Source organism: Globicephala melas, chromosome 17 (assembly GCF_963455315.2).
Source record: "Globicephala melas chromosome 17, mGloMel1.2, whole genome shotgun sequence".
NCBI lineage: Eukaryota > Metazoa > Chordata > Mammalia > Artiodactyla > Delphinidae > Globicephala > Globicephala melas.
This window is the reverse complement of record NC_083330.1, coordinates 15634977-15662697: the sequence shown is the minus strand read 5'-3', so window position 1 is coordinate 15662697 and position 27721 is coordinate 15634977. Positions and strand designations below refer to the sequence as shown.

At 39.4% G+C, this 27721-nt stretch overlaps 1 protein-coding gene across 11 annotated transcripts in view; it reads left to right on the top strand.

The window, feature by feature from the left end:
* EYA1 (EYA transcriptional coactivator and phosphatase 1) overlaps nucleotides 1–27511 on the top strand; it is a 159277-nt gene extending 131766 nt beyond the window's left edge. For all 11 annotated transcript variants that reach the window (XM_060287383.1, XM_060287382.1, XM_030859578.2 and 8 more), the window contains 6 exons: nucleotides 8389–8447; nucleotides 8558–8718; nucleotides 9641–9755; nucleotides 9871–9992; nucleotides 13911–14011; nucleotides 26918–27511. In XM_060287383.1, the coding sequence (XP_060143366.1) occupies nucleotides 8389–8447; nucleotides 8558–8718; nucleotides 9641–9755; nucleotides 9871–9992; nucleotides 13911–14011; nucleotides 26918–26998 (639 nt within the window). In that variant the 3' untranslated portion in view covers nucleotides 26999–27511. The remainder of the gene's footprint in view (nucleotides 1–8388; nucleotides 8448–8557; nucleotides 8719–9640; nucleotides 9756–9870; nucleotides 9993–13910; nucleotides 14012–26917) is intronic.
* The last annotated feature ends 210 nt before the right edge of the window (nucleotides 27512–27721 follow it).

Genomic DNA, 27721 nt, shown 5'->3' with positions numbered 1-27721 from the left:
TTCTTGTTTTAATTGAAGTATATAATTGATTTACAATGTTGCGTTAGTTTCAGGTGTATAGCAAAGTGACTCAGTTATACATATATATTTTTTTCAGATTCTTTTCCATTATAGGTTATTACAAGATATTGAATATAGTTCCCTGTGCTGTACAGTACAGACAGAATTTCTTAACCACCGAGCTCAAAGCGCTGACTCTAATTGTCAGCGAATTAGAAGCAGGATTCTTCACGTCTTTGTCATTAATTAACTTGTTTGTTGACCACTCCTTCCCCCTACATAGAACTTCTGAATAACAGAAAATCTCTAGGGATGACCCATTTCACCTTATTTTTCCAACAAAGCTATGCAAATATCTAGGCAGTCGGGAGTTATTTCCAAAAGCCGCCATGGAAATCACTCCCTTAAAACCTGTGTCACTCAAATACTGGTCACCCCGTAATGCCATCAGTACAATTTAGATTTTCTATGAGAAAGAGGATAGTGTGGGCAGATCCACAGGTGCGGGGTTGGGGGGGGGGGTCTTTTTTTTTTTTTTTAAACATTTTCAAGCACTGCTGATCACTTGTTAAAATAAAGCTTTCAGACAATTTGTATGAGTTGTCTCTAAAGTACTAGAAATACTCCTGTACTCTGTATAATTAAACATTTTCATGTTTAGGAATAAAAGGAAAACTTCCTAGTAACTTGTAGATGTCTAAGGTATCAGGCAAGTATCTGTATCGTTGGAGGGGCAGAGGTCAGAGCAGTGGATGTAACTGCTTGATGACAGACGTGGGGAGAGAGAACCCAGCCGTCCTTTCCTTGGCCTTCACCAACTCCAGGGGGGTCTCAGTAGGTTCGCTGATGTAGACAATGAAAATAGCTCGTTCTCCGGTGACTCTTTCTTCCTTCCTTCTTTACTTTGTAAAGAAAGTTATTGATACAATTAGTCGGCAGTAAGGTGTCCGTTTTCTCATGGTAAATTTGGGAAATGGAGCAAATACCGCTTCAGTCAGCAGAATCAGGGCTTCTGTAACTCAACTTCTCCAAAGACGTGTTTGTAAGAATTTTATATTGTTCCCTTTCATAACATGCAGGCTGCCTCAAAGTCTTCTAAGTGTCTCTGTTTATTCAAAGCCTGCAGGTTTATTTGGAGTTTATGTTTCTAGTGTCGGATTCAGGGGTATAAACGCCTCAACATCCTGGCGATGACGTCACTGTGCTTGGCACAGATAATAGGACCCATTGTAACTGTCTTAATTCTTTTTATTAATTTTCCTAAATGAATGTGAATGGTATGGTGTATTTTTACATAATTATGGCACAAGTGAAAGGCTTGGGGGGAAAAGTCCAACCACTACGGTATCAAAGCAGAATAAATATTTGCAGAAAAATTCTGCCATAACTTAATATTTTGCATATGAGCCCCTGTACAAAATCGGAGTTATTCCCGGGGCTTGGTCCAAAAGAACATGTCTGTGGCCCGGCCCTGTTAGGCCAGAGATGATGACGGATCAGAAAAAGGTCAGCTTGAGTCGCAGTGCCAAAAATAATGACAGAAGGGACCAAAAAGGCAGAATAACAGTGCAACCAGAGTTCTGAGAGAGACTGTGCCTTTGCCGCCTGGCCGTGAGACGGTACCCACGTGGCTTGCTTCCGCTCCCAACCTTCCCTCTCACCTCTGGGACCTGCTCACTAACTGCACAGAGTCACTGTGCATCTCTAAGTCTAGACCTGGTATTCAGTTCTGCTTCATGCGTTGGCAGTTTTCCCCAGCCACGCATGTGAGCATTTTATAATCCAGCCCCACGAGTGCTGAGATGCCTGAGCTGAGGGCCGGGAGTAGCTGAAGCTTGCTAATTTTATTTACTTTACCGCTCTGTGAAGCACAAGCCATGGAACATAAAGGGAAGCCAGGCGAGGGTAAACTTTGGTCATTTGGTTTGTGGTGTTTATCTAAAGGATGCTCCTAGGAGGCTCTCAGGTAGAACAGAGCCTGTAGGCCAGCACCTGTAGGCTCAATCTCACGCCTCCCTGATCGTTGCCAACTGCCCTCATTCAACTCTACCGTGACTGTGGCCAAAATCCTTGTTCCTGGCTTCAAGGCTCCTGTGAGGACATGTGTCAAAGTCACACTAACACCTACGCTCTCACTGCCTACCATTGTGCCCTGTCCCCTCCACCCCAGTTCCCATGATGGCTCTCCTTCCGGAAGTTTCTCTCCGGAGTGCTATTTGGAGGCATGGTGGAGAGATGAAAGGGCGGGGCTTGAACTGGAGAATGGAGGACTCACATGCCGAGCTCCGGGCTGGGAGAGGGGCTGTGGTGACAGACTCTGGACCCAGGTGGGTGTGGGGCAGACGAAAGGGAGGATGCATCCTGGAGCAGGGGTCCCCTAAATGTGAAATAACGGGCGAGGTGCCAGTGGCCCAGGTCATGGCCACCTGTCTACACTATGTGAAATCCAGGGATCCCGGGAAGAAACAGTGAACGGGGGTCAAAGGCCTGTATAAGTGTCTCAGCACTTAGGTTATTTAACTTTTCTGAATCTTCATTTATTTGCATCTGTAAAATGGGTTATAACATTAAATACTATTTTGTGTTCTACACAAATAACAGTAATTCAACTCAACAAGAAATAGGAGTCTGTATAAGAGAAACCGTGGGCCTGCCTCTGCAGGAACTCCACAGAAGTATAAGAAACGACTCAGAGTCGCTCGCCGTCACTTTGAGGGAAGGAGGAATACGCTCTTTGCGGGACACGAAGTGTCAACACGGGACACTTTGGTAACCGAATGTCAACGGATGGTGCTTTAGGACTTTTGAAAAGGGAGGGACTGAGCTCAGGATGGCAACAGTGGGCCAAATGCGTTAGCAATATCTAATTCGGTATTGTGAAATTTTCCTAGTGAAGGATAATCACGACTGTGCCCAGCACTGGCCTGACTCTTCCTTGGAATCTCTTTGTGAGGTGTGGGTATATGTGAAAACTGGTTAACTAAAAATGTTAATTATATATTCCTTTAGGATTGACGTGACACAGAGCCTTTATGCAAAAATACTGATTCTGACATGCCTTTGGAAAGCCATGAACAACAAATAACTCTTTGCCCACCTCTTGATCCCTTTCCAGTCCCACATTAATTCTCACATCTGTAATTTGGGGGGCAAAAGAAACTATGTCCAAGAACCTTCCCTCTCACCTCTGGGACCTGCTCACTAACTGTACAGAGTCCCTTTGCATCTCTAAGTCTAGGGTATTTCCTAGAGAGAAGGATGGCTTGCCCCAAAAGTGCCACCTTCCCCTCCTCCACCCCACAGCCATTCAAAAGTAGAGGACCGGCGTTGACAGTCTGGGATCAAAAAGCTATGTTTTGTTTCTGTTACCGCAGCTTCAGCGATTGTGAACCACCTCTAGCTGTCCACCATGTATGTCTGTATTTGATTACTTTAATCACAAAAGCAACCAGAATTAACAGTGGGCCAGGCTGTCCCTCTCTGATCTAGCAAACTATAATTTCAGTTTTTCAGAGCTCTGCAACCCACTTGGACTAAACAGAATTCCACCATTCAGCAAGAGGATAGTCCCTTGTTTTTATTTATTTATTTTTTGGGAAACATGTACATCTATACATTCTTTTTTTATACTCTTTTCCATTATGTCTGATCATAGGATATTCAATATAGTTCCCTGTGCTATACATTAGGACCTTGTTGTCTATCCATTCCAAACGTAAGTTTGTATCTACCAACCCAAACTCCCAATCCAGCCCTCTCCCTCCCCCTCCCCCAACCCTGGGCAACCACAAGTCTGTTCTCCATGTCTATGAGTCTGCCTCTGTTCATTTGTAGATAGGTTCATTTGTGCCATATTTTAGGTTCCACATATGAGTGATATCATATATTTGTCCTTCTCTTTCTGACTTCATTTAGTATGATAATCTCCAATTGCATTCATGTTGCTGCAAATGGCATTATTTCATTCTTTTTTATGGCTGAGTAGTATCCATTGTATATAGGTACCACACCTTCCTTATCCATTCATCTGTCGATGGACATTTAGGTTGTTTCCATGTTTTGGCTATTGTGAACAGTGCTGCTATGAACATAGGGGCGCATGTATCTTTTTGAATTATAGTATTGTCCAGGTATATTCCCAGGAGTGGGATTGCTGGATCATATGGTAGTTCTATTTTTAGTTTTCTGAGGAACCTCCATACTGTTCTCCATAGTGGCTGTACCAACTTAACATTCCCACCAGCAGTGCGGGAGGGTTCCCTGTTCTCCAAGAGGATAGTCCTTTGGATTCCAGGGGGGTTCTGCAGCATTTACCACAAGTGTAATTAACTTAGCACATGTGTAGCTGGTTAAATTAACTTCTGGCCCTCCTGCTAAACTGTAGGTGCCTTGAGGGCAGGGACTGATAACTTGATGCTACTTCCAAGGCAGAGCCAGCTCCTCCGCTTGCCACCTGCCTGCCCATGTAACTCTTCCCCTCCTGCCTCAGGGCCTTTGAACGTGCTCTTTCCTTGGCCTGCAAAGCTCTTTCCCCAGATAGCACCACAGCCTTGCATATTCCCCTCGCCTGCTGTATTTTTTCTCCTTAGCACTTATTACTGTCTGATTGTACATTTTGCATATTTTCTTGTTCGGGTGTCTCTCCCAACTAGAATGTTAGTTCCAAGATGGTAAGGATTTTTGTGTTAAGTGGTGTATCCTTAGCATCTAGAACAATACCCAGAACAGTCACCCCTTAATAAATAATCAGACACATGAATAAATAAATGATCACCTTTTAAATCCAAGGCATCCATTAGCCTGCTTGGATGGGTATTGAGTGCAAAGTCTGCCAGGAGTCCAGAAAATCACTACTCTGTGTCCCCAGGTGAGACCCCAAGCCTGACACCCATATATGCTAGGGGTCCCTTAGGCATCTCAAGTCTCAGTAGGACTGATTAATGCATGAAATATGCTCAATTGGCTGAGCTGGCAGTGGGAGCCCCCCGTGTGGATGCCACCCCAAGACTTGGATTCGGTAATGACATACTCCTTAAAATCCTATCACATACTTTTTGGAAGTTTATTTCAAAAGTACATTTTCAGCACGTTCAGTCTTTTGGGAATAAAAACGTATTTTCTTGTGGAATTCTATATATCTGCACTCTGCGTATTAAGCATTAAATTAGGGCTTGTAGGGATATATTTTGGGACGTGAAAATACAGAAAGCTTCCATTATTGTCTTCTGTGTCTACCAGTGGGGGATTTAAACTTTGTTGCTGTTGTTGTTTCAGTGGGTGCAGAGCCCCCTCTGCTCCCTCCCTCAGTTACCGAATTGTCTCGGTTTATGACGAATTTGGAAACTAAAAGCAACCAAATTTGGAAAGCAAAAATGAAAACCTCAAATTAGGCTCTTAGGAAGACAAACAAAAAGCTAGATGGCTTCTGAAAAGTGGGAGAAGGGGAGCCTCATCCCCACAGAGGAGACAACTGCAGGATATCAGAATGTAGGGAACTGCAGTTTCTAATTTGAGGGTGAAGACACTTAGCACAAGTTCACATGTAACAGGGCTCTGCTGGGAAATGAAATGATCTTTCAGTATCTTAATGCTCTCCATTCTTTAAGGAATTAACGTTTTTCATAGGTAAGCATCAAAAGTAATATTATAGTTTCTCATTAAAATTTTTTTAAAATACATAGCTTGCTTCCCAAGACATTTATACCATTATTTGTAAACTCGTACAGAGACTCAGCGAGGATGCATCTTTAATATGTAGCTTATCAATTCCAAGTCTGTGCAACATAGTACTTGTCTATTGTTAAGTAAAATGAGCACCCATTCCAAAAACACATTTTACATAGACATTTTAACGATGCTTTAATTCCTAAAAGTGCTAACCAGGCTCTTTTAAAAAATGCTCTTGATTTTTTAAATCTATTTTGATTAAAATTGTTCTACAAAAATTCTCCAGCTAACGAGCGGGATTTCCTTGTTGCCACCACGCCAAACTTTGCTTTAATCAAATCACCGTGAAGTGAGTTTGGTTATCTGCAGTTAAAAAAGCTGGAAGCTGTTGACACTTAGCGCGAACCAAGATATTGAACAATACTTCAAATGAGGGCCTCAGCCTGGGAACAAAAAGTCTTAAGGAAAGCTGGCAGGAGAAAACAAATACAGGATGTGGATGGACAATAGCCACGGTAGAGTCATCAACAGTCATTAGAAGATAACGGCTGCTCTGTTAGTAATGGAGATTTTCAAGAGCATTAGCTTAAGAAAAGCCTCTTAACACCCTGTTTTTGCAAAGAATTCCTCCCACCCCTAGAGTTAACCAAGTAACTTTAGGTCACCGTTGATTCCTTGAATTAAATTCGCTTTAACATATCTTTTCCTCTTCTAATTTCTCAACTTCCTCCTCCTCTCAGTTCTCTCTCCCAAGAGAGAAAAATCCTCCACTGCGGCGCTAAGGCTTTAGGGGTTTTTGTTTGTTTGCGGGGAGTACACTTTTCTGCATTTGTTTGTCTTGTAACTAACCATGCACCCTAAAAGAGTAGTTTACCAACAGCGTAATTTTTGTATTTCTGGCTAGATAAATGGCTAGATAGCAGAAAGTCATGATTTAGTAATTCTTTAAACCCAGAATAAGTACGTTGTTGAAAAAACACAACTATCATTCATCTTTCACCCTCCGAATTATGTATAATGAATAACTCTGAGAAGTTTCCAAACATGTTTTGCAGGAATGACCTGTTTTTTTAAATGTTAAATTCACAGTCCTGCCTGTGAGGCCTCCTAGACTTTTATTCTTTTTTTTTTTTTCTTATCTGGGGTTACGGACCTGGGAGAGCAGGGGAGGGTTACAAGGTCAAAGTCCTTTCCTCCTTGGAACTGGCTGCTTGCTGGGAGAGGGTTGCCTGGAAAATAGATGCTTTAGAAAGAAGAGGTTGGGGGGTCAGGATTTTAATTCTGTTAAGCAACAGCTGGTTTGAGTTTCTTTCCACTTCTATCTCCTGCTCCTTTCCTCACAAATCCATGGAGAGAAAAGAATTTGTTCAGAAGGAACCAGCAACATAAAAATACACCTTCTATTCCCGTGGTGCTTACCTGTGGCATCTTGTTATACGTTGGATGTGAAGCATTAGAGGGACAGATAGGCTAGATTCTATAAAATTAACTCTATGGGAAAGATAACCAGAGCTTTAGTCTGAAGAACATTTTTAAAATACAGGATGCACGCCTGAAAATTTCTTTTAAAATTTTCTTAACTAAAACTTTTAATGGAAATAAGTGTCAGAACGGCCTCTGGGGTACCTGGAGGCTGACTGCCAAGAGGAGAATCATAACTGAAAACATTAAAGCATGCCAAGTGTGTGTTACTCGTTTCTGGACTAGGGACCGTGTCTGTCTCCAAATTAGTTTGCCTTCATTTGTTCAACAAACGTTTACTGAGTGTCTGCTCTTCCCACAATGATGCTGGGGGCTGGGGACACAGCAGTAAGATGTGGGCGTGCTTATACGTGAGCAGGTGTATCAACGTGAACCCGTCCAACTGAGCTTTAACCCACAGTTACACTTCCTATTCTAAACACTTTACACATGGATTGGGATTTTCAAATCAGGTCTGTTCAACTCGTATTATTCTATAATCAACTCATCAATCCGATATTTAAAATGAATATGTAATAATAGTGAAACAGGTAAAAAAAAGTTAAAAAGTTTTAAAAACAGTAAAAAAAACACCTCGTGGTTTGATTATTTTTATTTAGGTTGTGAAGTCTCCCATGCTTTTTTCCTACACACACACACACACACACACACACACACACACACACACAGAATAAAACTTGCATCTCTCAAATCAATGGCAAACCAGTAACAGATTTTCTAGTCTGGGCTCCTCCACACGCTGGCCTCAGGCTGTGTTGGTGTGTGGCTCGACAGCAATCAGAGGTCATAATTTCATTGGCAGTTAGCATCAGGTTTAATTTTTCTAGCATGTTAGATTTACCGAAATGTCTGGTTTCAGTTACGCTTCGGCATTGACTGAATCAGCTCGGAGCAGCACGATGTCTTCAGGTACCTGAGGTTTATGAAACACATATGCTAATTGTTTTCAATCAATCACTTTCCTTTCTAAACACAAAAATGTGTTTTCTGAACCTGAATAACAGTAGTCCTTAATGACATTGCTGGTTTCTTATATTGTAAAAAGACCCGAAGTAGGTAAAAATGTCAATTTAACTAGACTGCCACCTACTGATTGCCGTGGTTGGAAAACACTCCAATTAGAGTGTTTGGGCATTTTTTTTTTAAACAGGCTTGTGTGGATTTTCCCCCCTCCGAAACATGTAGATAAATGTAGATGCTTTTTGAAAATTAACATGTATCATTTTCATTGCATTTTAGGAATGTGACCAAGTTCATATAGATGATGTCTCTTCGGATGACAATGGACAAGACCTAAGGTGAGCCCATGAATGGGAAGTGATGGGCTCCATGTTATAGCTTAATTGCTCAGCTTATTAAGATGAACTTTCTGTTTGGTTAACTTTGGGCTTTTCTTGCGTCTAAATAGCACATATAACTTTGGAACAGATGGCTTTCCTGCTGCGGCAACCAGCGCTAATTTATGCTTGGCAACCGGTGTGCGTGGCGGCGTAGACTGGATGAGAAAGTTGGCCTTCCGTTACAGACGAGTAAAAGAGATCTACAATACCTACAAAAATAATGTTGGAGGCAAGTGACTATCACCAGTAGGTTACTGGGTTAGTTAAGATAGTCTTGATAAGATGCTCAAAGTACCACACACTTTTACATCACACTTTTTTGGATAGAATAGCTTTTTTTGAGAGCCGTTTCATCTAACCAGTGATTATTCTGCTGTGACTGAAGTAACAGACTAGAGCCAGCTGCCCTGGCCAGGCTAGTCTAGTCCTCGCTCCATTCCTTAGTAGTGGTGTGACCTGGAGTAAGTTTCTTGACCTCCTGCCTAAAGGACTTAAGACGAATCATAAAGCTCCTTCTACCGGGTAGATGTTTGCATTAGCTTGGATCTTTTGATTGTGGTTCAAAATGGCTTTGGTATGAAAAGGAACATATTGACCTAATGAAAAGTTTAGGTGGTGTTGGTTTCTGGCATGGCTAAATCCAGATGCTCAGATGATGCAATCAGTAATCTTTGGCCTGTAATTTCCTTTGGAAAATTACCGCCTCCCGAAAGGTGGCAAATGTGCCTACCAGTAGACCCAGGCTTATATGCTACCAGTCTAGCGCCTCCATGGGGTGGAAAGTGTCTTTCCCAATAGATTGAGCAAAAGTTCCAAAACAGCCTTTCACTGGCCAAGCTGAGGACATATGGCTATTCTGGGAGCCAGAGGGTAGGATCTGCTCTGCTCAATCTTCATGGTTGGAGGAATGGGGGAGAGTAGGCTCCCCCAAAAGAAGAGATGACGTCTGTAGCCAGAAGAAGGACGCTAGGAATGCAAAACCAATATATGTTCCCCACAGTGCTAAATATTTGTCGAATGATAACGTGAAAAATTGCTTAGTATATTATAAAGCTTGAGGGTAGTATTCGAGTAGTTTTAAGTGTTTACTGTTTATAAAGTTGACGAGACACGTTAGTGAGGAAGTAGTTCATGTGCTTTTAAATCCACAGGTCTGCTTGGTCCAGCTAAGAGGGAAGCCTGGTTGCAGCTGCGGGCCGAGATTGAAGCCCTGACAGACTCCTGGTTGACACTGGCCCTGAAAGCTCTCACACTCATTCACTCCCGGTAAGTTCTCCCCAGGTCACTTCATACAAAGTGCCTTTGCCTGAAAACGAGCTGTGCTTATTCATTTTGGAGATTTAATTTTCAACTGTCTTTTTTTTTCTTTGTATTCTCACAGGACGAACTGTGTTAATATTTTAGTAACAACTACTCAGCTTATCCCAGCATTGGCGAAAGTCCTGCTGTATGGATTAGGAATTGTATTTCCCATAGAAAATATTTACAGTGCAACTAAAATTGGTAAGCTGCTTTTTAATTAATTTATTTATTTAACAGTCAACCCTTTGCTTTCAGGCTAGTAAAAATGAAAGACAATAAACAGGACTACTTTTTTCAGAATGCCAAATATCAGAAAACTAGAAGAATAATTTAACCCATTTTATTGTCAAAATTGGCTTTAGATATCAAGAGAAATATAAAGCACAATCCATGTAGTTGAACTCAGAAAATTTTACTTTACTGGCGAACATTAAAACCTATGCGTTTTAGCTATAGGCAACTTAGCATCACTTCTAGAGTATTATCTTATTTTTATTCTCTTAGGCAACATCAATGAAAATATTTTATAAGCTTAAACAAGTAGTTGTATAGAAATATACAAAGGAGAAATTAAATAGCGAATAGCAGCTTTAATTAAACAACTCTAATAATAAATTATTATTACTGGAACTATTTTTTTCACCTTATTTTACAACATTTCACCTTATTTTACAACATTTTTTTCACCTTATTTTACAACTATTTTTTTCACCATATTTTACAACATTTTACAATGATTGAGTTCCCATTTTTGTTATGGGGATCAAAAAAATTAAATTCTTGCAAGAAGGAAATGTAGTTGGGAAAGAAGACTAATGGGAAATTTAGTTAAGATATAAACCAGGACAAAACAGAAGTAGGGATAAAAGGAAGACATGGCTCTTTCCTTAGGGAGTTCATTATCTCTAGCAGGGGAAGCAGACATCAGAATAACTATAGTATGACAAAGTAGTATGTCAATGAGCATTTATCAAGTATCTACTAGATGCTCAGAATTGTACTAAACATTTTACATATTGAAGTCAGTCTTTGAGGCCTTTCCATTTCTCAGCTGAGAAAACTAAAGCTCAGAGACTTAATTGTTCAAGTTAACAGCTAGTAAAGTTAAGGTCAAAGTAGATCTCTCCGATTCCAAGGTCCAGCAGACTCCCTTCCACAGCCTAAGGGGTCCTACCACTAAGTGCCCAAATGCGCACTTCAATGGGAGAGCATTCACTGCCACCCAGGAGGCAGCAGAGGGCACGTGTCAGTTAAGAGTAAAGGGAAGACATGACATTTGAGCTGGGTAGAGAAGGGTAAATAAGAGTTTACTAGGCAGATGGCTAGTGAGAACAAAGTGACAGAGGAATTAAAATGTGTTCCCTGCCGAGGGACCTGTGAGTCGTCCGGGGTGACTAATGTGCAATGCCCATGGGAAGCTGATGCTGGAAAGGTAGACTTGGGTCTTATAAGTGGCCTCGTATGTTGCCCTAATGAGATGAATGTTATGTGAGTCCTAGGAAAGGAGGATGAGTATCCTGGTAGGTGGAAAGAAGGTTGTTTCTGGCTAAAGAAAAAGGTGCAAAACAGAACCCCTATCTATTTGGCTTGCACTTCTCCTTCAAAGAACTTACTAAATTGTCACTAAAAAGTTGCTTGTTCAGTTATTTGTTCATAGTCTCCTTGATAACTGAGTCTGTCCATCTCACTCATCATGGTGGCTACAGGGCCCAGCACATGGTAGGTACTCAATCAGTGTTGAATGAAATGGGTGAATAAATGGTTGTTTATTCAGAAGAAGGCTGACACAGAGGTTTCTTTTAGGCAACTGGGTCAGCAGTGACACTGTTAGCTGATGGGGAAATCAGGTTTGATGGCAAAGATAATAAGGGTTTGATCTTACCAATGTGAGTTTGAAAAACCTATGGGATATTCAGATAGCCCTGTCAAGTTGGAAATAGTTGGAGTTTGAGAATGACTGATGCCTCCTGAGAAGGGCCAAGGAGAGAATACTGGAAAATACTTATAAAACGAAAGGAGTACACCAAATAGAACTCCTAGTAGCCCAGTAGAACTTGAATTTTTATATGCTGTCATATAAAATAGCAATCAGTTTCCACGAACTCAGGTCTTTATTCTATCTGTATCAGTAAAGAGGAATCATTGTGTTTTGTAAACAAGGATCCAAGGGAAAGGTTTATCAGCACATGAAAGAAAGAACATATTCCAAATGAGCATATAATACAGAAGGGATAGCACTTAACTTCCCAGAAGAAAAGAACAATTAGCGTATTACACGTCATGCACATTGAACTTTCATCCCAAATAATTTGAAAATGCGAGGATAATAGGAAGTTGCAGTAACAATCAAGAAAGTATTTTTTAATGGGCATTTTGTTTGCCATATTGGACTTGTTTAATTGTTTTCAGTCTAGAATAAAAATTTGATTTAAAAACTGTACGGTGGTAGAAACGATCTCAAAACCATAGGTAGAATCACTTTTCCATGATATTTCTAATAAAAAAAAGTAGGGATTGAAACTCCTGTAAGTTGCTGCTAGTTTTGCCATCAAATGAGATCTAATTTGGGGATCAATGCAGAAAACCACCCAGGAATTTTCCTTGTAGGCCAGGGTTTCCCCACCCCACACGCACAGCAGGAGCTGAGCGGTGGAAGGGGGAGCAAAGCATTGCTGGGGTTGCTGCCTGAACCATCCCCATCTCCCGGCCCCTGACCACCCCCCCACCCCCACCCCCTCGGTCCATGGAAAAATGGTCTTCCATGAAACCAATCCCTGGTGCCAAAAAGGTTGGGGACTTACTTTTAAATAACATTGCGTTTACCTTCCTTTTTTCCATGAAAAGGAAACTTTACAAAGCCACATAAACATTTCCCTCTAAGCGGGGAAAGAAAGTTTCATGACATCTGACTGTTCGGTTACATATTTTTTGCAGTGAAAACCATCCCTTGTATTTGTTTCTCAAGGTGATTTAATATTTCACAGGTTAGAGGGCAACTGAAGAAGCATTGAAATGACATCCTTTGAAGAAGGCTGGCCTTATTTCGTTCTGTCAGATGCAAACTAGAGATTTTAGTGCAAAATACAAATATAAAGCAGACATTTGTTTAAGCAAACAAGCAATTTGTTCGTGTGTATATCTGATCCTTATTTGAAAGAGGTACAGGCCCCGTTCAGCCATTCACATTTGAAACCTATAAACTGTCCCATTGTCCATTAAAATGACCTTATTGGCAGCCCAGGACTTGGAACCCCAGTTCCTGCTCCAAGAAGCAACAATGGCCACATTAACTACAGGGACGTGCTTACAGTGTAGCTGCCACGGGCGCCTAAACTAAGTCTTGACATGGGAAAGATAACAGATAGGTACAGGTATCCTGTTACCTTTATCCCACTTTTCCTCTAGGAAAGCGCTTTACTGAGCATTAGGTGTCTGGGCCAGGTAAGCACGCTCTCTCTCGTAGGGCGCCAAATTACCTGACATTCATTTCAGAAACAGTTTTCCAAGAATATTTCAGGTCAATGCATTAGGCCTGGGTGGGGGGGAGGGTGTCTTTCATTCAAAGAGCATCCCAACCTGAAAATGAAGGGATAAACTAAGTCCAGTGTTGGATTTCTCTTGCCGTAACAAAACCAATCCTTCGGTTTTGTTCATCCTTGTCAACAGTCTTTCGATCAGATACTGTATTCAGAGTTTGATAGATCATGAAACATTTTTTAAGTGAAGTTAAAATATTTTGCCAGAATGGCATGCTTTCATTTAGTCTCAGCTTGTAGGGGGAAAAGTACTATTTCCAAACAATACTTTTTCCACCAAATGCTCTACTGAGATCTAGATTCTACTTTTTAATAAATGAGTCTTGGGGGAGAAAAAGTACGAAAATTGTCCATTCCCAAGGGACAGGACACCACATGGGTCGTTCATTTACAGTTTTTGCTGTATTGTGCTGTTCTACATACTCCCCAAATGGCATATAAAAGCACTCTTTTCCTAGTTTGCACAAGTACGATAGACTTGGATCAGAAGCATGGAAAAAGCATTTTATATAAAAAGTTTAAGCCCTAGAGTGCTGACTTACTCAAACTTTACATTTTTTCACAATGTACTTTTGTTCATTAGGAAAGGAAAGCTGTTTTGAGAGGATAATTCAGAGGTTTGGAAGAAAAGTGGTGTATGTTGTCATAGGAGACGGTGTGGAAGAGGAACAAGGGGCGAAAAAGGTGAGTGTTCCTCCTTGGTGCCTCTTGTGCCCTTTAATTTTTTCTTACTCCTCAGAATCTTCAGAACTGGATCATTTCAACACATGCCATTTCTCTGAAACAGATCATGAATGTGTTCTGAACCGTAAGTGCTGACCAAGGGCAGAGTAGAATTAAGTCATTATTGAAGCGAGCTTTTTGAAGAGTGGTATTCACAAGCTCGGGGGTCATGGATGGCTGGTCTTCACAGAATGTAGACTTGGGGAACAGAAAAGGAGGCTTAGTTCTGCAGCCATCATCCGGAACAGAGACAGCACACATGCCTGCTCTTGCCGCTTTCTGCACCCATGGCAGACATCGCCAGGTGATCAGACGTCCGTTACCTGAGCCTGGATGCAGCCTAAGAACCTTCCAGACATCAGTTCAGAAAGATTCTAGGAGCTAATCAGAGCTGGCTTGCAAAACTATTTTCTGCCCTAGAGTACGGTGCCTTCTTTTGATCACGAGGTCAATGCTTGCCTCTTTTGGGATGCTCAAAAAGGAGGAAAGGAGCAGGTCCCTTGACTCCCCGTTTGCCCATGATATTTCTTGTTATTCTTCTGCATCCCTGCAAGTGTGATTCTGTCATTTCCCGTAGCAAAAGCTTTCTCATGAATGTCCTTCATTGTATTTTAAAGAGGGGGAAGGAGCCACATTCCTTAGCCTGGCACTCAGGGTCTTCACAATCTAGAAACAACGTAGGCACGTTGGTCTTCTTACTCTCCTTTGGCCACGCCCAGTACCTCCTTCCTGCTGCTGTTGTGCCTGGAATGCTCCTCTTCCCAGTGCCCTACTGTCACTGTCTTACTCATTTTTCAAAATCCAGTTTACATACCACCTTTTCTATTTCCTTTGTTTATACGAACTCAGTTATAGTAGCACCACTTATACTTTAATTGCAGAAGCTCTGGTAAATAACTTGGATTCTTGAGCCAGATACCCTGGGTTTGAATGACAGCTCTACCATTTTACCAGTTGTGTGACTTCGAAAAAGTTACTTTACCATTCTCTTTCCGTAACTGTACATGGAGATTACAGCAGCACCTAGCTCATTGGCTATTTTAAGGATTAGATTTAGTTCAGGTATAAAACAGAGCCTGATACATATGAGGTATGCAACAAATGGCAGCTCTTATTATTAATTATTTGCGCATGTGCCTGTTTCAGCAGTGAAGTGTGAGCTCCTGAGATGTAGGGATCTTATTTTGCTTGATTGCTGTTTGAGACTCTGTCTTCATTTTTTTTTTTTTTTACAGTTCCCTAAATCTTGGCACAGTCATGCACTAATATTTCTTAAATTGAAGAGCATTAATTATTTTATGAGATTAACCAATAGAATAATTTTTTTCTTCTCTTCCCCATACACTCACTCATAGAAGTCATTTTTCCATAAAGGAGGCAAGCTCTTCTGGAATATTCCAGTATACTCCAGAAATGGCACCAGCCCATAGATGCAGCATTAAGCATGGCACGTGGCCAGCCTCCTTATAGAGTCCAAGAATACTTAATTCACCTTCAGTGCCTCTGAATTCCAGTAGAAGCATAGAAGCTGACCCTAATGCTATAAATAATAGATTTCACTTACACCCATAGATACACAATGTGCCCATGATTACAGTCTCCCCACGTGTGTTCGGTGCTGGTAGAAACCCACACACACTTTTTTAAAGCTTGATTCTAAGCGGTATTTGCTATCTAAGCACTAATTCTGCGTTCCAGCTTCACCAGTGGCCAACCACCATTGTCATTAGGTACATCTGTTAGCCCTTTGGGCTGTCTTCATAAAAAGAAATCTGTCCCAGACTAAACAGAGTACCCAAAACTCAACCCTGGAGAGTTAAAGAGAATATTTGGTGAACATCCAGACTCAAATCTTTTTCCTGAGAAAGCCTCTGGAATCCCCTGCCATTTCTAGACAGGACCTCCTAGTGGCTATGGGAACATGGAATAGATTTGCACCTCTGAGCATCACAGAATTGAAGAGCAGCATTTCATGCCAGTATGGCCCAGGGCCAAGGTGTGTGAATCTGCCTTCCAAGCTGGTCCTTCTCCACCTAGTACTCACCAAAATATTTTAATTTCAAGAGGAGGTTGCCAAAATGTGGCTTTCTAGCTTGTGGTAGACAGAAGAATGTTTATGAAAGTGATGACCTAAAATTCAAAGAACACAAGTATGTTTCTTAGATATTTGTGTGGGTGAACACAAGATGGGAAAAGTAAAGGAATTTGTGATTTGATGTTAGAATTGAAAGTAGTAACAGTACTGAGTATTTGCTCTCTTTGAAGAACAGTTAAAGTTGTTTCCACTGTTTGTCTTTGGACATGTTATTCTTTCTATTCAGGACAAACACACACACCTATACCAAAAAGAATTAGGCAGCTGCCTACGACGAACATCCTCTTTAAATTTTTTGACTGTAAATGAATGCTTGTAGCTTCAACTTTCTGTTCTGATTTCTTGGGATAAGTGTATGCAATCAGTCCAGTACTCTCTGTTACAAAGGAACTCTTTGCACCTTGAGAGCTACCAGCATGGGAACTCTAATGAAACTGTAACCAGGAGTTGTAAGAACTTTATGTGTGTTTGTTAAGTGTACAGATTTTTCAGAAATAGTCAGATTCCTAATAATTGTGCCTATGATTCAGATGTCATAAATCTATCATCCTGAGGGACAAATTGACCATTCCTTTCTTATAGTCTGTCTAAGCTTCTAGGTTAACTAGTATTTAAACAGCAGTACTTAGTGCATGAGTTAAAAGACAAGGATCTAATAGTTCACAGTAAATAATGAGTATATTTAATGTGTGGGGTTCTGCATAGAAATAGAGAATATTTAATATTTTTAAGGGAAATATTTAATTTAAGGGAACACTACAATTTAGCAAACTCTATATGAAAATTCAAGCTAAAGAAATAAAGAGATGGTTATCCTTACTATCAGTTATAAAGCCCTTATTATGTCCCAGAACCTCTTTTAGGCACTTCCTATCCATTATCTCATTAAATCCTCACAACAATTCTATGAGGCAGGAGCCCTCAGACCTCTTTTATAGATGAGGAAACGGAGGCACAGGAAGGTAAATACTTTGGCCAAGCTCACACAGCTAGAAAGTCACCAAACTAGGATTTGAAGCCAATTATATCTGTGAGATTCAGCACAAAATTCCTTCAAATTACAGACTTTACTTACATATCTTAAATATGATTTGATTTACAAAAAAACATTTTAATGCTTTTTTTAAATTGTTGGAATATAGTGTGCAGTTTCTTTCCTTTTGGGAGGTAGATAGAACTATGTTGTGTTCTCTTTCTCCCAATTTTACACTCATGATTAAAATTTAACAAATAAATCATTAATTCTAGTTTATAATTTGGTTCACAAGCATTTCAGATTAAATAAAACTAACAGCGAACCAGTGAAGTTCTGCAAGTTTGGGCACTAAAATGTTTTGCAAAATCAAAACATTTTGCATTTCTTCTAAATCAATTTTAACCATTTAGCTGCCTCTCTTCATTTCCTATGTCCTTTTAAAAATCTAATACAACAGTCTCCTCTCTTCCCTGTAGAGATGTCTTTCATCTCCCTAAATAATGTTCTTTTGCTAGAGGTAGTTATTTTTTTAAGCCCGGAAATGAAAACTAGTAAGTATTCTGCCAGTTACCTGTTTTGTTATGGTCACTTGAAGTCTGCTCTGTCACCTTTGTTCTCTTTAGCAATACAGTCCCAGGAGTTTCATCAGTAATTTTATCTAATTCTATAATCCATATCATTAAAAAAAAAAAACGCTTCAAAGAGAAAAGTTTAGAAATACCTTTGTTTTTTTTAAAAAACAATGTTATTCTAAAAAGATCTCTTTTTTTCAAAATTTTTATGGGAGTATAGTTGATTTACAATGTTGTATTAGTTTCAGGTGTACAGAAAGTGAGTCTGTTATACATATACATATATCAACTCTTTTTTACATATATCAACTCTTTTTTAGACTCTTTTCCCATATAGGCCATTACATAATATCGAGTGAAGTTCCCTGTGCTATATACAGTAGGTCCTTACTTAGTTATTATCTATCTTATATATAGTACTGTGTTTATGTCAATCCCAATCTTCCAATTTATCCCTCCCCCACCACTTACCCCCTGATAACCATAACTTTGTTTTCTGTTTTGTAGATAAGTTCATTTGTACCCTTTTTCTAGAATCAACATATAAGCGATATATGATACTTGTCTTTCTCTGTTTGACTTACTTCACTCAGTGTGACAATCTCTAGGTCCATCCATTGTTGCTGCAAATGGCATTATTTTGTTCTTTTTTATGGCTGATATTCCATTGTACGTACCACATTTTTTTCTGTTCCTCCATTAATGGACATTTAGGTTGCTTCCATGTCCTGCCTATTGTAAATAGTGCTGCTGTGAACGTTGGGGGTGCATGTATATTTTTCAAATGATAGTTTTCTCTGGATATATTCCCAGAACTGGGATTGCTGGATCATATGGTAGTTCTATTTTTAGTTTTTTAAGGAACCTCCATATTGTTCTCCATAGTGGCTGCACCAGTATACATTCCCACCAACAGTGCAAGAGGGTTCCCTTTTGTCCACACCCTCTCCAGCATTTATTGTTTCTAGATTTTTTTGATGGTGGCCATTCCCACAGGTGTGAGGTGATACCTCATTGTAGTTTTGATTTGCATTTCTCTAATAATTAGTGATGTTGCGCATCTTTTCATGTTAGTTGGCCATTTGTATGTCATCTTTGGAGAAATGTCTATTTAAGTCTTCTGCCCATTTTTTAATTGGGTTGTTTTTTTGATATTGAGCTGCATGAGCTATTTGTATATTTTAGAGATTAATGCCCTGTCAGTTGCTTTGTTTGCAAATATTTTCTCCCATTCTGAGGGTTGTGTTTTCGTCTTGTTTATGGTTTCCTTTGCTGTGCAAAAGCTTCTAAGTTTAATTAGGTCCCATTTGTTTATTTTTATTTCCGTTTCTCTAGGAGGTGGGTCAGAAAAGATCTTGCTGCTATTTATGTCCAGGAGTGTTCTGCCTACGTTTTCCTCTAAGAGTTTTATAGTGTCCAGTCTTATATTTAGGTCTTTAATCCATTCTGAGTTTATTTTTGTGTATGGTGTTAGGGATTGTTCTAACTTCGTTCTTTTACATGTAGCTGTCCAGTTTTCCCAGCACCACTTATTGAAGAGACTGTCTGCTCCATTGTATATTCTTGCCTCCTTTGTCATAGATTAGGGGACCATAGGTGTGTGGGTTTATCTCTGGGCTTTCTATCTTGTTCCATTGATCTATGTTTCTGTTTTTGTGCCAGTACCATTCTGTCTTGATTACCGTAGCTTTGTAGTATAGTCTGAAGTCAGGGAGCCTGATTCCTCCAGCTCCGTTTTTCATTCTCAACATTGCTTTGGCTATTCGGGGTCTTTTGTGTTTCCATAGAAATTGTAAAAATTGTTGTTCTATTTCTGTGAAAAATACCATTGGTAACTTGATAGGGATTGCATTGAATCTGTAGATTGCTTTGGGCAGTATAGTCATTTTCACAATGTTGATTTTTCCAATCCAAGAACATGGTATATCTCTCCATCTGTTGGTGTCATCTTTGATTGCTTTCATCAGTATCTTACAGTTTTCTGAGTACAGGTCTTTTGCCTCCTTATGTCGGTTTATTCCTATGTATTTTATTCTTTTTGATGTGATGGTAAATGGAATTGTTGCCTTGATTTCTCTTTCTGACCTTTCATTGTTAGCGTATAGGAATGCAAGAGATTTCTGTGTATTAATTAATTTTGTATCCTGCCACTTTACCAAATTCATTGATGAGCTCTAGTAGTTTTCTGGTAGCATCTTTAGGGTTTTCTATGTATAGTATCATGTCATCTGCAAACAGTGACAGTTTTACTTCTTCTTTTCCAATTTGGATTCCTTTTATTTCTTTTTCTTCTGTGATTGCTGTGGCTAGGACTTCCAAGACTGTGTTGAATAATAGTGGTGAGACTAGACATCCTTGTCTTGTTCCTGATCTTAGAGGAAATGCTTTCCCTTTTTCACCCTAGAAGAAATGGACAAATTCTAAAAAGATCTCTTGTAAGAGTTTTCTCTGAGCACCTCTTTGTTCCTAGAAAGACCATTCAGAGAAGCCATCTCACTACTGGTGGATATCTTTCTTTGATATATGTCTTTGTTGTCAAAATCTGCCATGCTTATTTTTTTACCATAAAATTTTTTGTTTCCCTAATACAACATTCCTCAAGTGAAAATAATTAGGCCTATGTATGATTTTAAAAAAAATCAAAATGTAAATAATAGTCTTCTGCACACTGACAGCAGTTTTGGTTTCTAGAGTAAAAACAGCCTTGTTTTATAACTCTGACTTTATTTACTTTTTAGAGAATTACTTAAAATGAATCTCTTGTGAATAACATGGAGGGAAGGGGGGATGGCAAGCACCATTATTCTGCATAATGACAAACGCTTCATCAAAAAATGTCCATTTTCAATGTGCATTCCAAAACTTGCTGAAAACCAAGATGAAGCTGAGAATCTGCTTAATAATGCTTGATTGTGAGTTTATTTAGGAGAAAAATAAGAACTTCTTTTTCTAAAAGAACATTTTTAATGCAAGTTTTTGCTTTTAGTTTTATTTCAGTGAGACATAGGGATTACTGAGTACAGAATTTTATTACTCTAAAGCCATTACATTCATTTAACTTAATGAGCACATACTGTATGCCAGGTCTTAAATTGGATTTCATCTTTATTCTTAAAGAGCTCACTCCTGTCCAGAGGGGACACAGATATACAAATAGTCAAAGAGCAAAACTGTGCAGTAAGCTTCATGAGTTCTCAGAATATCTCTTTATTTACAATTTGAGAAGTATTTGTACCTCCATATGCAAATTTTCTAGAGATAATATATGCATAGGAAAGCACAGATCTGTTCTTTATTTTTTATACAAATGGTAACTATACACTTTTTTTTCCGTGCCTGCTTTTTTCACTTAATATATATCCTGGTAGTTATTCCATATTAGTACATGGAGCTCTGCATCTCTAATTCTTATAAATGGCCGCATCACAATTCCATTACCTTGATATGTTGTAGTTTAACGAGTCCCCTGGGGCTTAACATTTCAGTGGTTGCCAGTGTTTATTATTGTAAACAGTTCTGCAGTGAGTGGTCTTTACGTGGTTCATGCGTGGGCAAGTATATCTGTGGGATAAATTCCTAGAAGTGCAATACCTGGGGCACAGGTTATGTGCTTTTATGGTTTTGAAACATTTTCTTAATACATTTTTAATAATTCAGCAATATTCAAATTACATGTGTCCACACACCCAGCTTTTTATATTACTGATCTTATGTATACCCAGAAGGGATAAATGCAAAATACCAGACAAGGAGGAAAGTTGGCAGAAGGGGATTTGGAAAGCTGCACATGTGGGCAAGAGGAACAAAGGATGTGTCCTTATTTTATCATTAGGGAATATTTTGGTTCTAATGATCCCAAAACGTGTGCTACTTCCCAAGATTTAGGTCTTGGTGCCCATTTCTCTCAATATATGCTAATCTTGATAAACTAATCATATACACATCAGTTTAGGCTATCACTGTTGTTAAGATTTGTGGTTTAGCTGTGTTTTAGTCCCCTGGCTCTAGTTACCTGATGGACTCTCTCCATGTAGGTATCCCATTTCATCCACCTGCATATCAGCAGATGAATTCTACTGTCCCAAACCAGTTCGCCCACTCAGATTTGCTTTGGTGTTCTCTACCTCCAACCCATCCCCCATTAGCAAGAACTCTGTCTTTACAGTGTGTCTCCCATCCATTGCACCCACTCCATTTCCACTGTTCCTTTGCCTAGTTTCTCTGCTACCAGCCAGCCACACCTCCAATCCATCCTTCCTTTAGTGCCTCATTAAATTGCATAACATACTTCTACCTGGAAAAAATATCTCCTTTCTTATTAGTGTTTGTTATGAACACACCATTCCAACCCCATCTCCTCCACACTAAGTACTCTGTGCATCCCACCTTTGTCACATACCATCTCCTGACTGGGAGTCCCATCCCTCTCCATCTACCTAACCAAATTTGCCCATTTCACAAATTCAGTACAGGCCCAATTTACCCTCTCCAGCTTACAGCTGAGTTCTCTCTGAATTTATCATTTTGATTCTCTGTTTTCTTGAGATATAATTGGCATTCAGCACTGTATAAGTTTAAGGTGTACAGCCTAATGACTTGACTTACATATACTGTGAAATAATTACCACAATAAGTTTTGTTGACATCCATCATCTCCTATAGATACAAAAAAAATTTTTTTCTTGTGATGAGAACTCTTAGGATCTACTACTCTTAGCTTTCACATATGTCATACAGCAGTGTTAACTACAGTCATCATGTTGTATGTTACAGCCCCAGTACTTTTTTATCTTATAACTGGAAATGTGTATCTTTTGGCCACCTTCATCCAATTTCCCCTCCCCCACCCTTTGCCTCTGGTAACCACAAATCTAATCTCCTTTTCCATGACTTCCGTTTTTTTTTTGTTTTTTTTAGCTTCCACACATAAGTGAGATCATACAATATTTGTCTTTGTGTGACTTATTTCACTTAGCATAATGCCCTCAGTGTCTGTCCATGTTGTCCCAAATGGCAGGATTTCCTTCTTTTTTATGGCTGAATAATATTCAATCATGTATATATCACAATGCCTTTATCCATTCAACTGTCAGTGGACACCTTGGGTGCTTCCACGTCTTGGCTATTGTAAATAGTGCTGCCATGAACATGAGGGTGCAGATATCTCTTTAACATAGTGTTTTCATTTCCTTTGGGCATGTATATACCCAGAAGTGGGACTGTCTAATCATGGGGTAGTTCTGTTTTCAATTTTTTGAGGAACCGCCATACACTTTTCCATAGTGGTTGTACCAATTTACATTCTGACCAACAGTGCGTAAGGGTTCCCTTTTCTCTACATCCTCATCAGCATTTGTTACCTCTTTTTTTTTTTTTTTTTTTTTGCGGTACACGGGCCTCTCACTGTTGTGGCCTCTCCTGTTGCGGAGCAAGGCTCCAGACGTGCAGGCTCAGCGGCCATGGCTCACGGGATCTTCCCAGACCGGGACACGAACCCGTGTCCCCTGCATCGGCAGGCGGACTCTCAACCACTGCACCACCAGGGAAGCCCCTCTTAACTTTTTGATGAAGGCCATTCTAACAGGCGTGAGCTGGTATCTCATTGTGGTTTTGATTTGCACTTCCCTGAGAAGTGATGGTGAGCACCTCTTCATGTACCTGTTGGCCATTTGTATATCTTCTTTACAAAAATGTCTATTCAGGTCCTCTGCCCAATTTTTAAATTGGATTATTTTTGTTTTGCTATTGAGTTGTATGATATTAACCCCTCATCAGATATATGGTTTACAAACATTTTTTTCTCACTACATAGGTTGTTTTTTTCATTTTGTCAAATGTTTCTTTTGCTGTGCAAAAGCTTTTTAGTTTGATATAGTCCACATGTTTATTTTTTATTTTGTTGCTTTTGCTTTAGGGGTCACATCCAAAAAATAATTGCCAAGGCTGATGTCAAGGAGCCAAACATTTTTTTCGGTGTTTTCATATAGGAGTTTTTATGGTTTCTGGTCTTACATTTAAGTCTTTAGTCCTTTTCAAGTTAATCGTTGCATTCTTATACATGTGAATAGCCAGTATTCCCAGCAACATTTATTGAAGAGACTGTCTTTTCTCCAGTGAGTATTCTTGGCTCCCTTGTAAAATATTAGTTTAGCATATATACATGGGTTTATTTCTGGGCTCTTGATTCTGTTCCATTTTCCATGTGTCTGTTTTCATGCCCGTACCATACTGTTTTGATTACCATACATTTATAATATAGCTTGAAATCAGGAAGTGTGTTGCCTCCCACTTTGTTCTTTCTCAGGATTGCTTTGGCTATTTGGGGTCTTTTAGTTCTGTATACATTTTAGGATTGTTTTTTCTACTTCTGTAAAAGAACACCATTGGAATTTTGATAGCGATCACATTGAATCTGTAGATGGCATTTTAACAATATTAATTCTTCTAATCCATGAACATGAGATACCTTTCCATTTATTATTTGTGTCTTCTTCAATTTCTTTCATCCATGTCTTATAATTTTCAGTGTAGAAATCCTTCACTTTTTAAGTATTTTATTGTTTTTGATGCTTTATTGTAAATGGAATCACTTTCTTTATTATCAGATCATTTGTTCTTAGTGTATAAAATGCTGATTTTTGTATCCTGAAACTTTACTGAATTCATTGATTAGATCTAACAGTTCTTTTCTTGGAGTCTTTAGGATTTTCTATATATAAAATCATGTCATCTGCAAATAGTTTTACTTCTCCCTTTCCAATTCTGATGCTTTTATTTATTTTTCTTACCTCATTTCTCTGGCAAGGTCAGTTTGATTCTTAGTCCCACACTGCCTTACATTGTAATGAAATAGTTTCAGCAGATATGTCTTGCCTGCTGGTTCTTGGCAGTAGGATCATATGTATGTATATTACTTTACAAATCTGCTGTAGCTACAGAGCTGTACAAGTAATAGAATATTTTAATGAAAAAGTTTATAGACTTTATTAAACCGAGAAGCAAGTCATTGAGTCATTTCCCCTAAACCCTTATTTTGCAAATAAACAAACTGGGGCTCCAGGGAGATTAGTAACATGACTTTGAATCATGACGAATCATGACAAAAGTCAGAGTTGAGAGTATAACCCAGGTCTCCTCATTCTAGAACCTGCTTTTCTTTTCCTCTTTTGCCACCATATCTCTCTGTCTTCATATAAGAAATATTTGTTCCACGCTAAACATTGATTCAGGGAAAAAACTTGTTTACTTTGCACCCAGTTGCCCTGGGAAGCTCTTGTCGGTCCATAAAAGCTTCACATCAGTATGTGCTTAGTTAGGGAAAATGTTATTTTGCAATATTAGTTCTAATTACTTGTTAACATGTTTGACTCCCCTGTTCTCTCCACTAGACTCAGTCTTCTTAGAATTAGTCACTATTAAGTGTTAATCATAACTATCACTATTAAATGTTAATCATAACTATCATTATTATTAATAAACTCTTTAACAGGGCTAACCAGGTCCTGCACCACTTGGCTCCTACAGCCGGTAATGTCACAGCCATGTCTTTCTCTCTCACAGCCAGTATCCTAACAATGAACTTCTCCTTTGTCCTCTGCCCCAGCCCCCTTCACACGCACAGAGACATTACAGTGCTCTCCTGAATGATCAGCCTTTCATAACTAGCTCAACTATGACCTCCTCTTACCAGTGTCTCTCCCAGTTCCCCAGGCAAAGGGAATTACCCCCGCCTATTCCTTTTAGGTGAACATTCATGATTGTTGTTCATTTCTTTTTTTTTGTATTTTTACTGTAACTTTTTTTTTACATCTTTATTAGAGTATAATTGCTTTACAATGGTGTGTTAGTTTCTGCTTTATAACAAAGTGAATCAGTTATGTTGTTCATTTCTGCTACTCACCCACAGACTGTGAGAGGGTGGGCTGGGGATGTCTTCCACACCATGCCTGTGAATGCGAAAAATCACTAATGAATGAATGCAAAATAGTACAGTCTACTTTTATGATCTAAAATTGCCAAGTGGAACATCATAAATTTTTTTTTTCCATAAATTTTTAAAAAGAAATCTCTAGTACTTGGTTCTGGACAGTTATTGAAGGATAACAAAAATAGAGATACTCCAAAATAGTATAGAATCCAGAAAGGTCTACATATAATATTGGACTGTGGTATATGTTTTTAGCAGATTACTTGTTAATAAGTAACAATAGTTTGCATCCCCAGAATAACAGCTATGTGATCTGCACCAAAATAGCTAGCAGCTCCTACTGTCACTTACAGATAGTCCCCCCAAAAAACTCCTCAGTTCTAAATTCTGTTTGCTTTCATGCCATCTTCTCCTAATAGTGTGAATTGTTTAAAAATTCCCTAGACCTATAATTGCAAATTATACTTAGGCCTTCACATTATTTTTTGCATAGAAAAACCCCACAATGTTTTCTGTGGGCTTAATAGAATTGTGTTCTCTGAAGCGTGATGATTATCTTTCTCTTACCAAGAAAAAGATTTTGCTGATACATAAATACTTAGTATAGTGCTTTTTGAGCCGTAAAGTTTATAATCATGTTTTTATCCCTCATGGACGATGTAACCTCTTTTGTGTGTGTGTGTGCTGCTTTTCTTGTCTCTGGTTAATTCAGGTGTTTCACAAACATTCCCATCATTTAGATTTCTAGATGTTTTAAACTACCACCAAGAAAAACAAAAAACTACCTTAGATGTTCATTTAAAATTTCCCATATGGTAAACCTGCTTCAGGGTCAATGCAAAAAACGAAAAAAAAGTCGCTTCTTACAGGAGTAAAATTAAGTTTTGCAAAATGTAAAATACTACCAGCTAAGGAAAACCGCTTAAACTTGCAGCATGAAAAATGCACTGGATCCAGATTTTGAAAGGCAAATGTTTGACAAGGTTTTGTTCATAGCTACTGGATTTTATTTGAAATCGGCATGCAAGTCGCAGTGTAGGTCTGCTTAAGAAATACCCAGCACCTTCTTAAAAGAAACAGACGCCTGAATTACATTTTAAAACGCAGTCCAGTATTCTTAGGGGAGGATTAAGTTTGAATTTGTGTTTTAAACAGATGTGATGTTGAAATCTTAACTGGCAGTTTTCACGGTACTGAATAAGGGGGTGTGGGCAGCATGGTGGAGTGCCAAAGCAGCCTTTTAGGGCCTGTGCTGGGAGTATTCTCTGTCTTCACCACGTTGTCTGCCCCTTTGCAGCACGCCATGCCCTTCTGGAGGGTCTCCAGTCACTCGGACCTCATGGCCCTACATCATGCCTTGGAACTGGAGTACCTGTAACGGCCCCCTAGCACTTTGAAACCACACAACCGCCCTGTGACCAGGGACACATCCAGCAGGCTGAGTCCCGAGTCGGCGCCGGACTCCAAACTAGCGATTTCAACATTTTGATGCCCAGCTGCTGTGGGTCCTCGCCTCTGCCCTTGTGGTAAATGAAGGACCACATCCCTTTCTTCAGAACAGCTGTTGACTCTAGTACTGTGAATCCAATGCAAATAAGCCATGAGAATGTTCTAGCACAGTGCAACGTGTCTTGGCCACATTAACTACATGGTTCGAACCTGTGAAGAAAGGACCCGCAGACGCTTTACGTTTTTAGCATCTTCAGTGTGACCTAAACAGCTTCTCCAATACAGCAAACTTGATTGCACAACAAAGACTGAAATGGGTTTCCTGATTACCAGTGGGGGGGATTTTCTTGTAAAGGTTTACTTTTTTGGTGTCTCATACCCAGGGTCATCTGTACATCTCTACTTATTTATGAACAGCCTTCTTAAAAAAAAAAAAAAACCAGCTTTATCGAGGTATAATTCAGGAACCCTACAATTCATGCGAACAGACTTTTTTGACATCAAATAACTGAAGAGACAGTAGCATGATGAGAAGCGACTGAAGGCTCTGGCCTCATGACACAGCAAGTACTTTGAATTTTAGCACATTGCAAAGTAGTTTAAAATATGTCTAATTTAAACGTATAATATGTACATCACTGAGACAATCATG